At 34.9% G+C, this 18,512-nt stretch overlaps 1 protein-coding gene across 1 annotated transcript in view; it reads right to left on the bottom strand.

Moving 5' to 3' along the window:
• Positions 1-18,512, bottom strand: part of LOC136826989 (enolase-phosphatase E1-like) — a 100,809-nt gene that overhangs the window by 47,856 nt on the left and 34,441 nt on the right. The window contains 9 exon segments of the mRNA XM_067084637.1: positions 19-78; positions 2,818-2,877; positions 4,207-4,266; positions 4,578-4,637; positions 5,053-5,112; positions 10,464-10,523; positions 10,832-10,891; positions 11,302-11,361; positions 15,157-15,216. Coding sequence (XP_066940738.1) covers positions 19-78; positions 2,818-2,877; positions 4,207-4,266; positions 4,578-4,637; positions 5,053-5,112; positions 10,464-10,523; positions 10,832-10,891; positions 11,302-11,361; positions 15,157-15,216 — 540 coding nt within the window.

Genomic DNA, 18,512 nt, shown 5'->3' with positions numbered 1-18,512 from the left:
AGACATACAATTTCATACCTTAGGTGCTTCCAAGGCAGTATCTTTGATGTTACAAACAACAGGCTTGAGTGTTGGGCCCTGTAACATGTCAAAAGTAACTGAAGACCAAAAATCTTTGAAAAGAAATTTTACATCACTAAAAGGTGAGTCATAATTAGGTCACTCACAATGCTGAATCATTTCTTACACGGAATATTTTAATTCAATATTAAAGCACAAAACTTTTAAAAGATTGTCATCAGTTTGAATGCTTGCCTCATATTAGCTCTACCACAGAGTTTGATGCCAGAAATTTAAACAAATATAAGACTGCAATTACTGAATAAATGAATAAATTCCTCCCAAAGGGCCCATAATACTTGGCAGCTGATGAACACACCACAAACAAACGGTATATTTCCTTTAAAGAATATACAACCATACCCTGAAGTGTCAAAAAACATCATTTGATTCAGCCTGGATAATCTAAATGGTCATACCTTTGGCAATTCCATATCAGTATCTTTGCTGTTCCAGCCAAGAAGCTTCCATAGCATCCCACAATATTTCATAGTAAGATCAGGAAAACTTCACTGAACTATATTACTTCAATTAATGCAACTAAGGAAAAAATTTAATCTAGTTCATCTTTTTAAATATATGATCACCATAAATATCAGTAACTTAATTATTTGAAGTTTTAATCAATACTAAGCACCAAAATATAAACAACATAAAACCACATTTTCACACAAATCCATTTATTACAAGATGCCCTGGTTAAAATCAATCCCATTCCCACCATCCTGAAAAGGATGCACCTGCTCCATCTGGCTGGTCTCCTACAGCTGCTGGCATTTATGATTACCAGGGATAGTAGGAGGGAAGAGTCCCTATGATTAATGGGTTTGTAAGAAAAAACGTTCATGCATAACACTGCTTGTTCATTACAATAAATTAATAAGATGCCCGAAATGCTACTTTGGAAGAGGACAAGAGACATTCCCCAGATGCGGCAATTCTATGATCTGAGTGGCAGTCCTGTTCTGTGAGTTACCTTGGAGAAGGTTCAGCCTGAAGCAACCATTCCCATATGAGGCTCCAAAGGGCTGAGTAGTCAAGCAATGGTTCGTAAACAAAGTGGTAAGATTCATAAGCCAAAGTGCTCACCTTTGCAGAAAGTTGACTTGTTTCCTTAGCCCTTGAAACTGCCATAGAAAAGGTAAATTAAGAGGAAGGAGAAGCAGTTGCCTTTACCATACTAACTGTTCTGAACAATCATTACGCTGCAACTCCAGACCCCAAGGAAAAAATATCTAGATATCTGTCAGGTAGAAATCCTAGAAAGTAGAGTGCCATCTATCCACCCTGATGACAGGCAGCAACAGCCGCCGCTGAAGGCAGCCTGTGGCAGCCAAAGCCAGGGATGTAGCGGCTGCTCAACACCTGTAAGAAGTGCATGGAGGAAGCAGCAAGGTTAGCACTGAAAGGCCAGGCTGAATCACTTGGGTATGAGGACAACTGAATGCTGCAGCCAAGAATGAATGGAAGGATGCAGGAATGATGGTTTGTCTTCTGTCCAGGAGGCAATTAGAATGGGCGAGGCTCAATCTGCAGAAGGACCAAGACGATTTTTTCCATATCAGTTGCACATCTTCACCATCAATGGAACAGTAGTGACCCATCACCAGCTGAAGAGTTTGAGACAAATCAGTGTGACTCTTGGGGATATGATGCTTATCCCTCCTTCCACACAATCTGTCTATATGCAGACCAAACTATTCTTCTGCAGCAAGCAATCACCACTTTTTTCAATAAGCCACGTACAAGAGCCATGGATCTTTGTCATGCGATGACATACAAGGCCTGCATGCCTAGCCCTTAACATGTGTACCGAAGCATATTAGAAACAGATCATAACAGCAGCCGCAGAGTATAACTTCACCAAACACTTGTCAACATTCAAATTAAACCCACTTCATTATCCTATTCACTTCCAAGAAGAAACTAGAAACACACATATCCCACATAAAAATTATAAGATATTTAAATTCCCTTTTCAAGAAAATTAAACAGATTATTATACTTCCTCCCAGTTCATATATCTCTCAAATAAAACAAGATTATGATAAAGCTTCACTATCAATGGTCAAAACCAAGATAAAAAACCAAGATAAAAAAATAAAGTAAAATACTTCACATATCCCAACACTATTCTGGATATCTGAAGTTTAAGTAAGCATCAATAACATGAAACGAAAAAGAAATCTTTAGTGAATGAAGGCCTTCCTGAAGAGAAAGACTGGGTATTTATTAAAATCCGGTGAAAAGAACTAAACAAAGTCATTTCCTTCCAACATACATACGTATAAAGGATCAGAATAAAGAGCAAAGGAGATAAAAAAAACTCATGCAAAAAACCATACAAAGACAAGTTTGAGAGGTCAACCAGATGGAGCTATGCAATCTTTTCAGGTTAATGGGATTAATCCTAAACAGAATAAGACATCTCATAATTCATGGGTTGTAATGACAAAATAAAAAAAATTACTTGAATATTTCATCAAGAGATCTCTTTCCCCTGTTACTCCACAAGTCAATTTGTGATACAATATTGTTACTTTTAAAAATATCTTCACGATAACTAAGGCTGTAACTATAAAATGGATGGTAACCAAGTCCCTGGGTAAGGATATATCACTTCAGGATGTCACAAACCATACCAAAAGCAAAGTTTGACATTTTGAAAAGTGTACTAAAGTACCTCAAAAGAAAATAAAACAATAAAGCTGACATCCAAAACTCAATTAACCTTCAAGTATTTTAAAATCTTCATACCTTAGGTAAATCCAAGACAGTACCCTTACTCTTCCAGCCACCAGCCTTGCGTGGCAGATCCTAAAATAATTCAAACTGAGATGAGGGAAACTTCAACGAAATGTATTGCTTAAAAAAGTTATGTAAATAGAGAAGTTATGCTAATTAATTACAAAACATTTACCAGTACTTGAAGGGCTATATCAACAAGTCAACAACAGTATTCAAGAGATTTATTTTACATTAACCATGCAAATTAATATTTGTACGAAATGGCTGACTTCCTCAAATAATGTGTTAGCATCCAAGTCACACTATTATGACTGAATAATTTTATTCTCCTCTTAAAGATTAGGCAAATACAGATTGTGAAATTAATATAGGTAGGAGAACAAAATTTCTGTGCATTAAAACATGCGATTCTTGAGAGTCAAGGGGACACAGAAAGAAAGATTTAGAACTGCACACCAAAGTACTGTACCTAAAATTACAAATAATTTCTTAAATGAGCACGAGCCAACAAATGGAAATTAATTTTGATCAGATGACAGGAAAATGTCTATTCTATAAACACTAAAAGTAGTATTTCTGCCATATCTGTATAAAATGCAGACTAGTTTCTCCTGTTTGAGCCTCTTCAATCAAGGGTCTTGAAAGACACCCAAACTTAAAGTATGGAAACTGTAAAATACAATTTTTGTAAATGTCACCACTAATTAGTTCTTCAATTTTGAAGTTCACACATACAGTATGAATAAAGGTATATTATACCACAAGTTTTGTTATGACAGAGTCTCCATTCTCTTTTTTCTAATATTGTTGCTTATTTCATTCTATTTATAATGATTATTCAATCATTTATTTTGCCACTTTCCCTTGGCATTCAAATCACAAGCCGTTTGCTTCCTTGACTACCTATGACAGTAATTATGTACTGTAACTTAAAATGTTGAGGTAACAAACTCAGAGGTCAAAGAGTGCTTATTAAGAACAATAATCAGTGCCATGCATTGCCTTCACCAGTCACCACAAGCATTACAGGAATGAACTTTGGGTTAAGTGGCCCAGCACATGGGCTTCCCAAAGCCATTCAGTGCTAGGTTATAATACAGTAGTCAGTTTTATTTACTCAGAAGTTCACAACCTATGCAAGTACTTTTCACAAAAACGAAAAATAAACTCATGACATGACACCATTATACCTGGCCATCAAATACCACTAAATTTCTTAAGAGAACTATAGCAGCAATAAGCTCGGCATCACTATACCTGTAATACTGATGTGCCAACTGTGCAGTATTATAAGGTGAATCACAATGTACATGCGTAAACTTAAGGAAATTAAAATACCGTACTCTAGCTAAAACATCCAAACAAAGGCTTTATATCCTCCAGTAAAATAGTTCATACCTTAGGTGCTTTTAAGGCAGTACCCTGGTAGTTCCAGCCAATAGGCTTTCGTGGTGGGTCCTGAAATATTTCAAAGCAAGTCAAGGCATATGCCACTGAAATGCACTCCCTCAAGAAATAATAACTACTACAGGGAAATTTTCTTTTAGGGGCCATGAAAATTATTGAACATTTCAACCATAGTAACTAGTATCTAGCAAACGTAAACCTTTCCTGCTCAGCCCCCAAAAATATTTCAATGAATAATGGCAAAATGCCTATTCCAACTTATTGTATTCTTGCACATAAAGTATCTTAGAAAAAGATACAAAATCATGCATACAAACATAAAAAAAGTGCTTTAACCTCAAGATAAGACAGAAACTTCATACCTCAGGCATTTCCAAGGCAGTATCCTCAACAGTGCAAACAATATGCTTGACTGGTGTGGCCTGAAACATGACATAATTGTTTCAAGACACTGTGCCTTTTCTATCAATGGAAGTATGTGCAAAAGATCTGGTAACGTAGTACAGTATACATGAAGGTATGTTTAATACTATATCAGGCAGATAAGGAATTAAACATGTCTCAAGTTGATTTTGCAACTTAATCCCACCTCAAGAGAAAAGTGTGCTCCACTCAGCATTGTATCTTTTATACTAGTACTTCTCTTATACAATTATCTTAAGAATGGGAAAATTAGCCTGATAAAATGCTGTATAATTCATAGGAATTTAATGCAAAGCCCCTTTCAGTTACAGCAATATTTGCCCAAAAGTACCTTAAAAGAATGACACAAATTCCTAAATGCAGATTACCATGAAGGGCTTCAACCCTGAGAAAAGAAACACATTAATTTCATACCTTAGGTGTTTCCAAGGTAGTATCTTCAATGTTGCAAACAACAGGCTTGACTGTTGGGCCCTGTAACATGTCAAAAGTAACTCAATATCAAAATTCTCGGAAAAGGAATTTTGCATCACTAAAAGGTGAGTCACACTAAGGTCATTCAGAATGCTCAATTATTTCTTACATGAAATATTAATCCAATATCAATGTAAAAATAAAAAAATAGAAAATCAAATGTTAACCAAGTCATCAGTTTACATGGTTGCTTCTGATTAACTGTAAAACAGAGTTTGATACCAGGAATTTTTAATTACAATATAAATCCCCTCCAATGGCGACATAATTCTTGATGTTGCTGAACACACCGCATACAACTATAAAAAAAACATTTCCGATTGGGCTTGGATGACCTGGATGGTCAATTATCTTACGCAATTCCATAGCAGTGTCTTTGCTGTTCCAGCCAGGAGCGCTTCTGTATCATTCCCCAATATTTTAAAGGGAACAAAGAAAACTTCACAAAACAGTATTACTCCAATGAATACAACTATCGAAATGACTTTATTTCACCATTTCCAACATCCGATGATAATAAAGATCCGTAAGTTAATTATTCAGTTTAAATCAATGCAAAGCACCAAACTATGCAACACTGTAAATCACATTTTTCACACACACACCAATTTACTATAAGATGCACAGAATAATGTATAATGTATCTTATAATTAATAGGTTATAATGACCAAATAAAAAAATTGCTGAACAATGTCATCAGATGATCTTTCTTTCCCCCCATTACTCAAGTCAATGATTAGTCACACACTAGTTACTTTCATATCTTCTAGAAAGATGACTATGGATGGTAATTAAGTCCTTGCCTAAAGCTATATATCATTTCAGGCAATCACAAACCATATCACAAGCAAACTTAGGACGTTTTTAACAGTACACTGAAGTACCTCAAACGATAATAAAACAACGTTGACATCCAAAAATCAATTAACCTTCAAGTATTTTACAATTTTCATACTTTAAGTAAATCCAAGACTGTTCTTATTTTTCCAGCCACCAGCCTTGCATGGCAGCTCCTAAAATAATTCAAACTGTAATACGGGAAAACTTCACTGAAATGTATTGCTTCAAAAAATTACGTAAATCATGAAATTACAATAATTAATAACAATACATTTCTATTGCTTCAAAAATTATGTAAATCATGAAGTTACGATAATTAATAACAATACATTTCCACTATTTGAAGGACTATATCAACAAGTCAAGAACAGTATTCAAGAGCTTTATTTTACATTAACCAAGCAAAATATTACTTGTATGAAATGGCTAACTTTTTCAAAAAATGTGTTAGTGTCCAAGTCACACTATTAGGACTGAATAAGTTTATTCTCTTCTTAAAGATCAGGCAAATTTACATTGTGACGTTAATATGAGTAGTAGGAGGAAAAAATATCTGTGACTTAAAGCATGCAATTCTTGATAGTCATGGGCACATACAAAGAAAGGTTTAGAACTGCACACCAAAGTACCGTACCAAAAATTACAAATCAAAATATTTGAAGGAACAGGACCCAATAAATGGGAGTTAAATGTGGTTTCATTATTTAGATCCAATGAAAGGAAAACATCTCTATTCTATAAAGACTAAAAGTAGTACAAGATGACCATCACTAATCTGGCTAACGTTAATCCGGTTCCATCTCTAATCTAGAGCTAATTTTGGCTAGCTCAATTTCAAATTTCCTGGTCACCACACCAACCTGCCGTTACTATTTGTTGGCAATACTTGTGTGCGTACATTAAGTACCCTATGCAAACGATTTAGTTTACCTTTTGGGTTGTAAAAGAGCTGAGAAAATGCAGTAAAAATATAAATGAGAATAACATAAAATTTAAATAAGAAAATCATAAGCATCACAACATGAAACAAAACATGCAGTAGGAATTCTCCAACGCCAGCGAGTTTGTGTGTTTGTATGTACCTTACACATGATTGCGTTTATCTTTTGGTTTGTACTGTAAAAAATGAGACAATACATTATAAATACGGACAGGCAGTCCCAGACTTTATGTCGGAGATCCATTCCTACGGCTTGGTGTAAGTCGGATTTTGGTGTAAGTCAGATCTTAATAATAAACAATTTATATACAGGCAGTCCCCAGTTATCGGAGGGGGTTCCGTTGTGATGGCTTGACGATAAGTGAAAATTGCTGATAACCGAAAATCAGCGCTTATCGAAAATTTTCGGCACCAATAACCAGGAGATTGGCACCTGTTAGGTACGTATCAACGCCAATACCAGATTATCGGCACCAATAAGCAGAAATCGGCGCACACTGGTGCCGAAAATCGCAATTTTCTTCACTAGACAAGCACCGAAAACCAGGGACTGCCTGTAAATGAAAGAAAAGTGAAGAATTCCTTATCTAAACAATTAATAAAAAAAAAAAAAAAAAAAAAAAAAAGTGAAGAATTCGTTACCCAAACAATTAATAAAAATGAGAGAGAGAGAGAGAGAGAGAGAGAGAGAGAGAGAGAGAGAGAGAGAGAGAGAGAGAGTGTGAGAGAGTTGTTTGCCTGGTGCTACCATTCACGTCAAGATGATTGAGTTAGGCCTACATCCCTCCCCCTAAGTAGGAGATTTCATAACAGTAAAAGATTGGGGAAAGCAAAGAATTGTGCTAAATTCTTACCTAATTTACTATATTTTCCTAATGTATTGATATTTTGCTGTTTCCATTAATATGCCTAGTTATTAAAATACAAAAAGTTGTAACTATAGCATGGAAAATATGAAATGAATGACAAAGTAACGTCATGTTTACCAATAAAACTATACAAAAATAAACATACGTGTTAAATATGCAAAACCAGTCTCTCTTATCTCAATGAGAGAGAGAGAGAGAGAGAGAGAGAGAGAGAGAGAGAGAGAGAGAGAGAGAGAGAGAGAGAGAGAGAGAGAGAAATACTCATACACTACTGAGAGTACATAAACAAAGCATTTGAGCTATGAGCTGTGTGATTAGCTACTTCCAACCCTTCCAGCCAATAGTGTGTCGTCATGAAGAGAGAGAGAGAGAGAGAGAGAGAGAGAGAGAGAGAGAGAGAGAGAGAGAGAGAGAGAGAGAGAGAGAGAGAGAGAACTGAGTTTTGTTTACATCAGTAAACCAATTACAAATGTCAGGACAGTTTTTTATACAGTACACATTACAATGATAATAGATCAATATTGAGGAACTTTACTTCAACGTTTTATTGCTATCTTGCTGTGTTTAAATTAATGTTAATATTTGAAAATTAGATAAAAATTTTTTAACATGACCGTCATAATCCAGGGACTCCCTATACAAATATAAATATAAATATACAAATATAAATGAGTATAGCATAAAATATAAATAAAAAAATTATAAGCGTAAACAACATGAACCAAATCGATTGCATTAATCTTTGTTGTAAAAATAAAAAATGAGAAAATGCAATAAAAATATAAATGAAAATAGAATAAAATACAAAAAAAGCATAAGCGTAACAACACGAACCAAAACAAGTAGCAAGTTCTCTGATGCCAGCGAATGAGTTTGTGCATTCGTATGCACCATACACAAACACGATTGCATTTATCTTATTGGCTGTAAAAATTAAAAATGGGAAAAAACAGTAAAAATATACATGAGAATAGCATAAAATACAAATTTTAAAAAATCACAAGCATAACAACACAAACCAAAACAAGCTATAGCAAGTTCCCCAGTGCCAGCGAATGAGTTCGTGCGTTCGTACGTACCCTACACAAACGATTGCATTTATTATTTCGGTTGTAAAAAAAATAAGAAAACACATTAAAATTATAAATGAGAATAGCTTTAAAATATAAATAAAGATCATTAGCATATGAACACAAAACAAAAGAAGCTCATGCAAGTTCTCCAGCACCAGCAAATGAGTTTGTCAGTTCATACATAAACTACGCACATAATTGCAGTTATCTTTTGGGTTGTAAAAGTAAAAATGAGAAAATACAACAAAAAAATAAATGATAAGAGTATAAAATATAAATAAAAATTTAAAATATAAATAAAAATTTATAAGTGTAAAATACAGTAAAAATATAGATGAGAAGAGCTTAAAATATAAAAAAAAATTCCAAGATGAAGAAGATGGGAATCCTAACAGCCCTTCATCTCAAGACAAGTAAATGTGCTTAGTTGCAAACCACAGCTCTTCACTTTGGAAGCAGCAGTGATGAACCTTCTTGTGTCAGTCAACAGAATTTATTTTGTCCACACTTCTGTAATATTTCACTTGATTTTCATTTAATATTTCTTTTCTCCTTATTAACCAACTTGTACTGATTTACAGGGTATTTTAAAGGTAGGATTAGGTGGTTAACTGTTGTGTTAAGTGTATTCTAACCTAACCAGCCTGTAATCCAGCAAAATCACTAATCCAGCACTGCACATCCCCCCAATGATGCCAGATTAGTGATGGTCGACCTGTATTTCTACCCCATCAGTACACAATACAGACAAATTTCTGGTGTTTAAACCTCCTAAATCAAGGTTCTCACACAAGACCCCCTAACTTAAAGTGAGAAAATTTTCAATTAAAATGTTTGTGAATGTAACCATTAATTAGTTTTATAATTTTGAGGATTAATCTAAACATACAGTATAACACAGATTACCTAAACACAAGATTAAAGGCATGTTGAACCACAACTTTTGTTATGGCACAGTCTCCATTCTCTTTTTGCTATTGCTGCTCATTTCAGTCCAGTTTTAATGAGAATTCTATAATTTATTTTGGTACTTTCCCTTAGCATTCAAATCACAGGCTGTTTGCTTCCTTCCTTACTTTTAAAATGTTGCATTAAACAAACTTAGATGTCAAAGAGTGTTTATTCAGAACAAGCAGTTTTATAGGTTATAACCAATACCATGCACTGCCTTCACACATCTGATTGACAGTCTCCACAAGCATTACAGGAATGAATGAACTTTGGGTCAAGTGGCCCAGCACCAGGGCTTCCCAAGGCCATTCAGTGCTACATCATAGTACAGTACTGTAGTCAGTTTTATTTAGAGTACTCTGAAGTTCACAACCTATTCAAATACTTTTCACTAAAAGGAAAAATAAAGTCTTTATGAAAAGACACCATTTTATCTGGGCATGAAATACCATTAAATTTCTTAAGTGAACTACGGCAGCAATAAGTTGTGCATGACCCTAAGAGCAATCATAATATTGTACCTGTAATACTAAAGAGCCAACTGTGCAGTAATATAATGTATGATGAAACAAGACGTACATGCGTAAACTTAAGGAAATTAAAATACCGTACTCTAGCTAAAACATCCAAACAAAGGCTTTACATCCTTCAGCACATAAAGTAAAAAAACTTCATACCTTAGGTGCTTTTAAGGCAGTACCCTGGTAGTTCCAGCCAATAGGCTTTCGTGGTGGGTCCTGAAATATTTCAAAGCAAGTCAAGGCACATGCCAATGAAATGTACTCCCTCAGGGAGTAATAATCTCCTGAGGAAAATTTTATTTCAGGGGCCATGAAAATTACTGCACAACTAAACCATTGTCATTACCTAGAAAACATAAACCTTTCCTGCTCAGCCCCCAAAAATTCTTCTATGTATAATGGCAAAATGTCTATTCCAACTACTGTATTCTTGCACATAAAGTACCTTTGAAAGATACAAAATCATTAACACAAATATAAAAAAAATGCTTTAACCTCAAAAAAATAAGACAGAAACTTCATACCTCAGGCATTTCCGAGGTAGTATCCTCAACAGTGCAAACAATAGGATTGACTGATGTGGCCTGAAACGACAGAATTGTTTCAAGACATTGTACCTTTTCTATCACTGGAAGCATGTGCAAAAGATCTAGTAACATAGTACATGAGGGAATGTTTAATACTAGTACATCAGGCAGATATGGAATTAAACATATCTCAAGCTGATTTTATAATTTAATCCCACCTCAAGAGGCAAGTGTGCTCCACTCAGCACTGTATCTTTTGTACTAGTACTTCTAATATGCATTTTATCTAAAGAACGGGAAGACTGACCTGACAAAAGGCTGCATAATTCATAGGAATTTAATGCAAAGCCCCTTTTAGTTCCAGCAACATTTGCCCAAAAATACCTTAAAAGAAAGGCACAAATTCCTAAATGCAGATTACCATGAAGGGCTTCAACCCTGAGAAAAGAAACACATTGATTTCATACCTTAGGTGTTTCCAAGGTAGTATCTTCAATGTTGCAAACAACAGGCTTGACTGTTGGGCCCTGTAACATGTTAAAAGTAACTCACGACAAATAATCTTGGGAAAGGAATTTTGCATCACTAAAAGGTGAGTCACACCAAGGTAATTCAGAATGCTCAATTATTTCTTACGTGAAATATTAATCTAATGTCAAAGTGCATAAAATTAAAAAATAGAAAATCAAATGCTAACCAAGTCATCAGTTTAAATGGCTGCTTCTTATTATCTCCACAACAGAGTTTGATATCAGGAATTTAACCAAATAAAAAAATTGTAATTTTTGAATTACAAAATAAATCCCTTCCTAGGGCCACCTAATTCTTGGCTGTTCATGAACACACCGCAAACAACTATCAAAAAACATAGTTCAGATTGAGCCTGGACAACCTACATGGTCATATCTTAGCCAGTTCCACAGCAGTATCCTTGCTGTTCCAACCAAGAAGCTTCTGTGTCATTCCTCAATATTTTAAAGTGACATACGGAAAATTTCACTCAACTGTATTACTCCAATGACTACAACTATGGAAAAGAACTTTTCTTCGTAATTTCCATCATCTGATAACCATAAAGATCAGTAAGTTATTTATTAAAAGTTTAAATTAATATAAAGCACCAAAATATGCAGCATTATAAAATCACATTTTCATATGCACTAATTTATCATAAGACCCTATTCTATGTACTACTGTAAAACCAATCCAATTACCCACCTTCATCCTGAAAAGAATATACCTACTCCATCTGGCTGGTCTCTTACAGCTGTTAGAATTTTCACTTACAATGGATGGGAGGAGGGGATACTGTACTCCCAATGATTAATGGGTTAGGATAAAAAAAAAGTGTTCATTATAACACTGCTTGTTCATCATAACACATCAATCATAAGATACATGAATTGCTATTTCAGATGGAGAAAACGAGAAGCTTCCTAGACATAGCAATTCTGACTCAAGTGGCAGTCCTGATCTATGATCTGCCTTGAAGGAGGTTCACCCTGAAACGAGCATTCCACGTGGGCCTCCAAAAGGCCGCAAAGTAAAGCAAAGATTTGTAAACAAAGAGATAGGACCCACAAGCCTTAGTGCTAACCTTTGCAGTATGCTGACCTGCTTCCTGAGCCCTAGAAACTACCACAGTATAGGTAACTTACGAGGAAGGAGAAGCCACAGCCTTTGCAGTACTACCCTTTCTATCAATTGTAACGCTGCAACTCAAGGGCCCAAGGAAAAAATATCTACATATCTGTGTGGCAGAAACGCAAGAAAATGGAAAGACATCTCCATATAACCACCTTGAGGATGATTGCTAATTCAATTTTATTCTTGAAGCCCACAGAGGAGGAGAGTCTGATAAATCCTTTCTGGATACACCCAAATATGTCTTGGAAATGGCTTGCCTCAGCCAGGACACTCTCCTCAACCGCAGGTTCTTGTCCTCCAAAGGAAAAGTCTAAGAGCTCTCATGGGGTTTCGTAAGGAGTTGCTCTCTAATATTAGTAAAGAGGAATAGCAAAAAGGGAGTAGTTACATTATTTGGGAAATGTGTCAGATCTCTGTCATAAAGTCACTGGCAAAGAAAAGGCCAATAGAGTGGGTAACAGTTTCTGACAAGGTTTGTAGTTTGCTCACGTTTTTCAATGAGGCTGGGACTAGATGGATTGTAGTCCTTAGCGTAGGGTCCAGCAGTAAGTCATAGCCCAGCAGCTTGTGAGGTATCCTGGTCAAACTCCTCAAGAATTGAGCCGACTCTGAGTGGGGAGGTCTGATTGCCAACTTCATGGCAGACTGGCTGAAATGGAAAATTAAGTCTGAAATATTCTTGTTAACGCCCACATCTATGCCTCAACTCAAGAGTCTGACCAGTTTCCTTTATTGTCCAAAATTGACAGCTTCTCTTTGGATCTCAGGAAGATAAAAAAATCCCCGATTATGAGAATAAAGGTTTAAAGTGCAAAAGCATTGTCTCTGATACATAAAGTGGCAACCCTTACCCATTTCCTGTGGTAGAGGTTCATCATCAATCTTCTGCAACACATAGTAATAGCAGCAACTGCTTCTTCTAAAAAAACTTCTTACCATTGGTCAGTGTTGCCATGGTTGTCCCATGCCTGAGAAGCAGGGAACTGCATTAAAGACAAAGGTGTCACAGGCAGCTGTGTCTGATATACGTTAGTCCCAAGTTGGGCCTGAACTGCTGAAACAATCTTCTGCTGAATCCTATCCATAAAACTGCTGCTATGGTCTGGGGAAGATGCAGAGCCCCTGAAGGCAACAGTATCATGGAAAGGCTTGTGACAGTAGAAGCAGAGGATGTAACAACTGCTCAAGACCTTGGAGAAGTGCATGGGGAAAGCATTCAAGGTTAGCAATTAAAAGACTTGACTGAATCACTTAGGCTTGGGGACAATTGAATGTTGCAACAGTAGAAAGCAGGACTGGTCCAGCGTCTGTCCAGGAGGCAAAGAGAATGAGTGGCTCGATCCTCAAATGACTAAGACAGTTTCTTCTATATCAGCCGTGCAGCACACCTCACCCTTCTCTGTCACTGCACCTTTTGTCATTGTGCTATCTGATAATACCTGCTCCTTATCCATGGTAAGGATGATTTAATAATAGTGACTATCATCCACTGAAGAATCTCAAGACAAACCAGAGGCACTCTTAGGGACACAGTGCTTATCCCATCTTCTGCACAATTTGTCTATATGCAGACTAAGCAAGTCTTCTGCAGCAAGCACTACTGTTTCAGCAAACCAAGCACAAGAATCATGGGTCTTTATCCTGTGTTGACATACAAGAGCTGTATGCTTAGTCTTTAAGATGCGTACTGAGGCATACTAGAACTGCATCATAACAACAGCCAAACTGCAAAACTTCACCAAACACTAATCAGCAATCAGTTTATAACCACTTCATTGTCCTGTTCACTCCCAAGAAGAAAAACTAAGATCTCCCACATACAAACTATTAGAAATCCAAATTTAGTTTTAAGGAAAATTCAGCAAAAATTACTATTCTAATTTCCAGTTCACATATATTTCATATACAGCAAGATTTAATCTGATTTGATTTTTATTTATAATGGTCAAAACCAAGATAAAAACAGATGAAATTAGGATAAGAAAAAATAAAACTGTCCACACATCTCAACACTATTCTGGATAACTGAAGGCTAAGTAAGCATTAATAACAAGAAACAAATAAGAAATGATCAATGAATGAAGTTCTTCCCAAAAGAAAGACTGGGTACAGTATTTATTCAAATTCTGCAAAAAGAACCACAGTCAGTTCCTTCTAACACACACATACATACTGAAGTTGAATTGCAAAAAAAGAGTAAAGGTGAGGAAAACCATGCAAGATGTTGACACTGTGGCCTCACGCAATGGAATGAGTGTAGTTGCAACTGCAGTAAAAGGTTGACCAGATGGAGCAGGTGCATTCTTTTCAGGTTAATTGTGTAACTGAGATCAATTCTCCATAGAATAACTTACTTTATAATTAATGGGTTGTATTAACGGCCAAATAAAAAAAATTGCTGAACAATGTCATCAGGTGATCTTTCTTTCCCCCCATTAATCCAAAAGTCACTGATTCATCACACAATAATGTTACTTTCAAAATATCTTTTACAAGATTACTATGGATGATTATTAAGTCCTTGCCTAAAGCTACATCATTTCTGGATGTCACAAACCATATCACAAGCAAGCTTATCACATCTTTAACAATACACTAAAGTACCTCAAATGAAAATAAAACAAAGTTGACATCCAAAAATCAATTAACCTTCAAGTATTTTAAAATTTTCATACCTTAGGTATATCCAAGACAGCATTCTTATTCTTCCAGCCACCAGCCATGCATGGCAGCTCCTATAATAATTCAAACTGAGATATAGGAAAACTTCACTGAAATTAATTGCTTCAAAAAATTATGTCCAAGGAGATGTTACGATAATTAATTACATTTCCACTGTTTGAAGGGCTATATCAGCAGGTGAACAACAGAGTTGTATTCAAGAACTTTATTTTATGTTAACCAAGCAAAATACTGAGTAGGAAATGGCTGACTTCTTCAAATAATGTGTTAACATCCAAGTCACACTATTATGAAAGAACAATTATTTTATTCTCTTCTCAAAGATTAAGCAAATTTACATTGTGAAGTTAATGTGAGTAGGAGGAAATAATATCTATCCCTTAAAACATGCAATTCTTGAAAGTCCAGGGCACATAGAAAGAAAGATTTAGAACTGCACACCAAAGTATTGTACCAAAAATTACAAATGAAATTCCTTGAAAGAACATGAAACAATAAATGGGAATTAATTGTGATTCCATTATTTAGGTCTGATGGAAGGAAAATGTCTCTATTCTATAAACAATAACAGCAGTACAAGTCAACCATCACTGATCCAGCAACTGTCAATCCAGTTCCATCACAAATCTGGCGCTAATTTCAGCTAGTGCAATTTCAAATTTCTTGGGTCACAGCACCAGCTTGCCGCTACTATTTGTTGGCGCTACTTGTGTGTGTACGTACTGTATGTACCTACACACAATTGTGTTTACCTTTTAGGTTGTAAAAATCTGAGAAAATGCAGTAAAAATATAAATGAGAACAGCATAAAATATAAATAAGAAAATCATAAGCATAACAACATGAAACAAAACAAGCTGCAAGAAGTTCTCCGATGTTAGCAAATGAATTTGTGCATTTGTATCTACCCTACACACAAGATTTCGTTTACCTCTTGGGTTGTTAAATAAAAACTGAGATATTACATTAAAAATATAAGTGAGAAGTGTAAAATATAAATAAAAAATTATGTTACAACACTAAGTAAGTCCGTACCCTACGAACACGATTGCATTTATCATGGTTGTAAATATAAGAAAATAAGAAAGTGCAGTAAAAATGTAAATGAGAAAAGCATAAAATATAAAAAATCATAAGTTTAACAACATGAACCAAATCAAGCTTTAGCAAGTTCTCGATGCCAGCGAATGAGTTTATGCACTCATCTGTACCCTATGCACATGATTGCATTTATCTGCTTGGTTTGTAAAAATAAAAAATCAGAAAATGCAGTAAAAATGTACATGAGAATAATGTAAAATATAAAAAACGATAAGCGTGAAAACACGAATCAAAACAAGCTATAGCAAGTTCTCCGATGCCAGCGAATGAGCTTGTGCACTCGTACATACCCTACACAAACGATTGCGATTGGTAAATAGATTAAAAAAATATAAATGAGAACAGCTTAAAATGTAAATTTAAAAAATCATAGGTGTAACCACAGGAACCGAAATAAGCTATAGCAAGTTCTCCAATGCCAGCGAATAAGTTGTGCATTCATATGTACCCTACACAAATGACTGAATTATCTTTTGGGTTGTAAAAACAAAAAAATGAGAAAATGCATTAAAAATATAAACGAGAATAGCTTAAAATGTAAATAAAAAATTATAATGTAACAACACAAACCAAAACATGCTGTAGCAAGTTCTCAGACACCAGCAAATGAGTTTGTACATTTGTGCGTACCCTAAGCACCGACTGCGTGGTTATCTTTTGGGTTGTAAACATAAAAATGAGAAAATAAAGTAAAAATATAGATGAGAAATGTGTAAAATATATACAGTAATACCCCGAACTTGCGCGATTCGAGTTGCGAGAATTCACACACGAACTTTTCATGAGAACCTAACTAATTGTCATATCATGTTTAATTTTTTATGTAATTTATAAGTTTGTAAACTTTTATGAGTAAACTAAATAACATTAAATAATAAAAATAATAATTCCCTCTCTCTTTCTTTTACTTAGATGAGAGAATTTTTATGGTACATGTACTGTATACATGTTTTAGTTTTGAATGATAAATTAATTATCTAATAATAAGTACTAATTTTTAAATATTAAGAGTAAATAATAATAATAATAATAATAATAACAATAATAACAATAACTGTAATTACAAAATTCATACTATGTGACACGTATTTTAAGCAAACAAAGATCTTTCCTGTATCTTTTGTGAACTTGCTCAAGGGCAAAGCTGTCAAATATGTCTAATTTATGTGACAGGATGGGAGAGTGTTGCCAATATCGGGTCAAAGGTTTCCTAGGCCAATCTCTCTCCGTAATAATTCATAAATAATTTCACTCTCTTAACGTAAGGACAACAATTCTCTCTCTCTCTCTCTCTCCATAGTAATTCATAAATAATTTCACTATCTTAATGTAAGGACAACAACTTCTCTCTCTCTCCATAATAATTCATAAATAATTTCACTCTCTTAATCTAACGACAACAATTATCTCCCTCTCTCTCTCATTCGTAGTTAGCGCGCACTCATATTTTACAACTTATTACTATTTCTCTGTACGTCTTTATCTGTACAATAGAAAATTTTAAATTGATTCAGTATTACCTGTACCATCTATGAACTGTAAATGCACTAGTGTGGCAAGTATTACTGTACGTTCAAAAACACGGAGACAACTAAGAGTTGTATTAGTCAAAATAAAAAACACTATTTGTTCATGAAAAATCATTTCAGAACAAAGAAAGAGACGTACTAGAATAAAGTAGTTCTTAAAAACAAGGTTCAGAGAAATAGTATACTGCAGTAATCTTCACACTCCTATATTTTTACATCAACCATTTATTTCTTTTTTTAAAGGTAATGTATTAAGCTAACTTTTAAATGAAATTACAGTAACTTTAATTTCATTTAAAAGTTACCTTAATACTTTGGGAGTATGCTTAGGGTCATATTTAGTGTTTAAACTCTTGAACTAAACATTTATTAGCATTTTCAGAGACTGTGCAAACTTACGCGAAAATTCATTTTGCGCGAGGAGTTCTGGAACCTAACCTTGTGTAAGTTCAGGGTATGATTGTATATTAAAAAATCTACGATTAAGAAGATGGTAATCCTGACAGCCATTCACCTCAACACAAGTAAATGTGCCTAGTTGCAAATTACAGCTCTTCACTTTGGAATCAGCAGTGAACTTTCTTGTGTAAGCCAACAGAATTACCTGTACCATTTATTTTGCCTGTGTTTCAGTGAAATTTCACTTGATTTTCATTTAATGTTTCTTTTCTCCTTATTAACCAACTTGTACTAATTTACATAGTATTTTAAAGCTAGGA

This window comes from Macrobrachium rosenbergii, chromosome 41 (genome assembly GCF_040412425.1).
Source record: "Macrobrachium rosenbergii isolate ZJJX-2024 chromosome 41, ASM4041242v1, whole genome shotgun sequence".
NCBI lineage: Eukaryota > Metazoa > Arthropoda > Malacostraca > Decapoda > Palaemonidae > Macrobrachium > Macrobrachium rosenbergii.
This window is presented reverse-complemented; position numbering and strand designations above follow the sequence as displayed.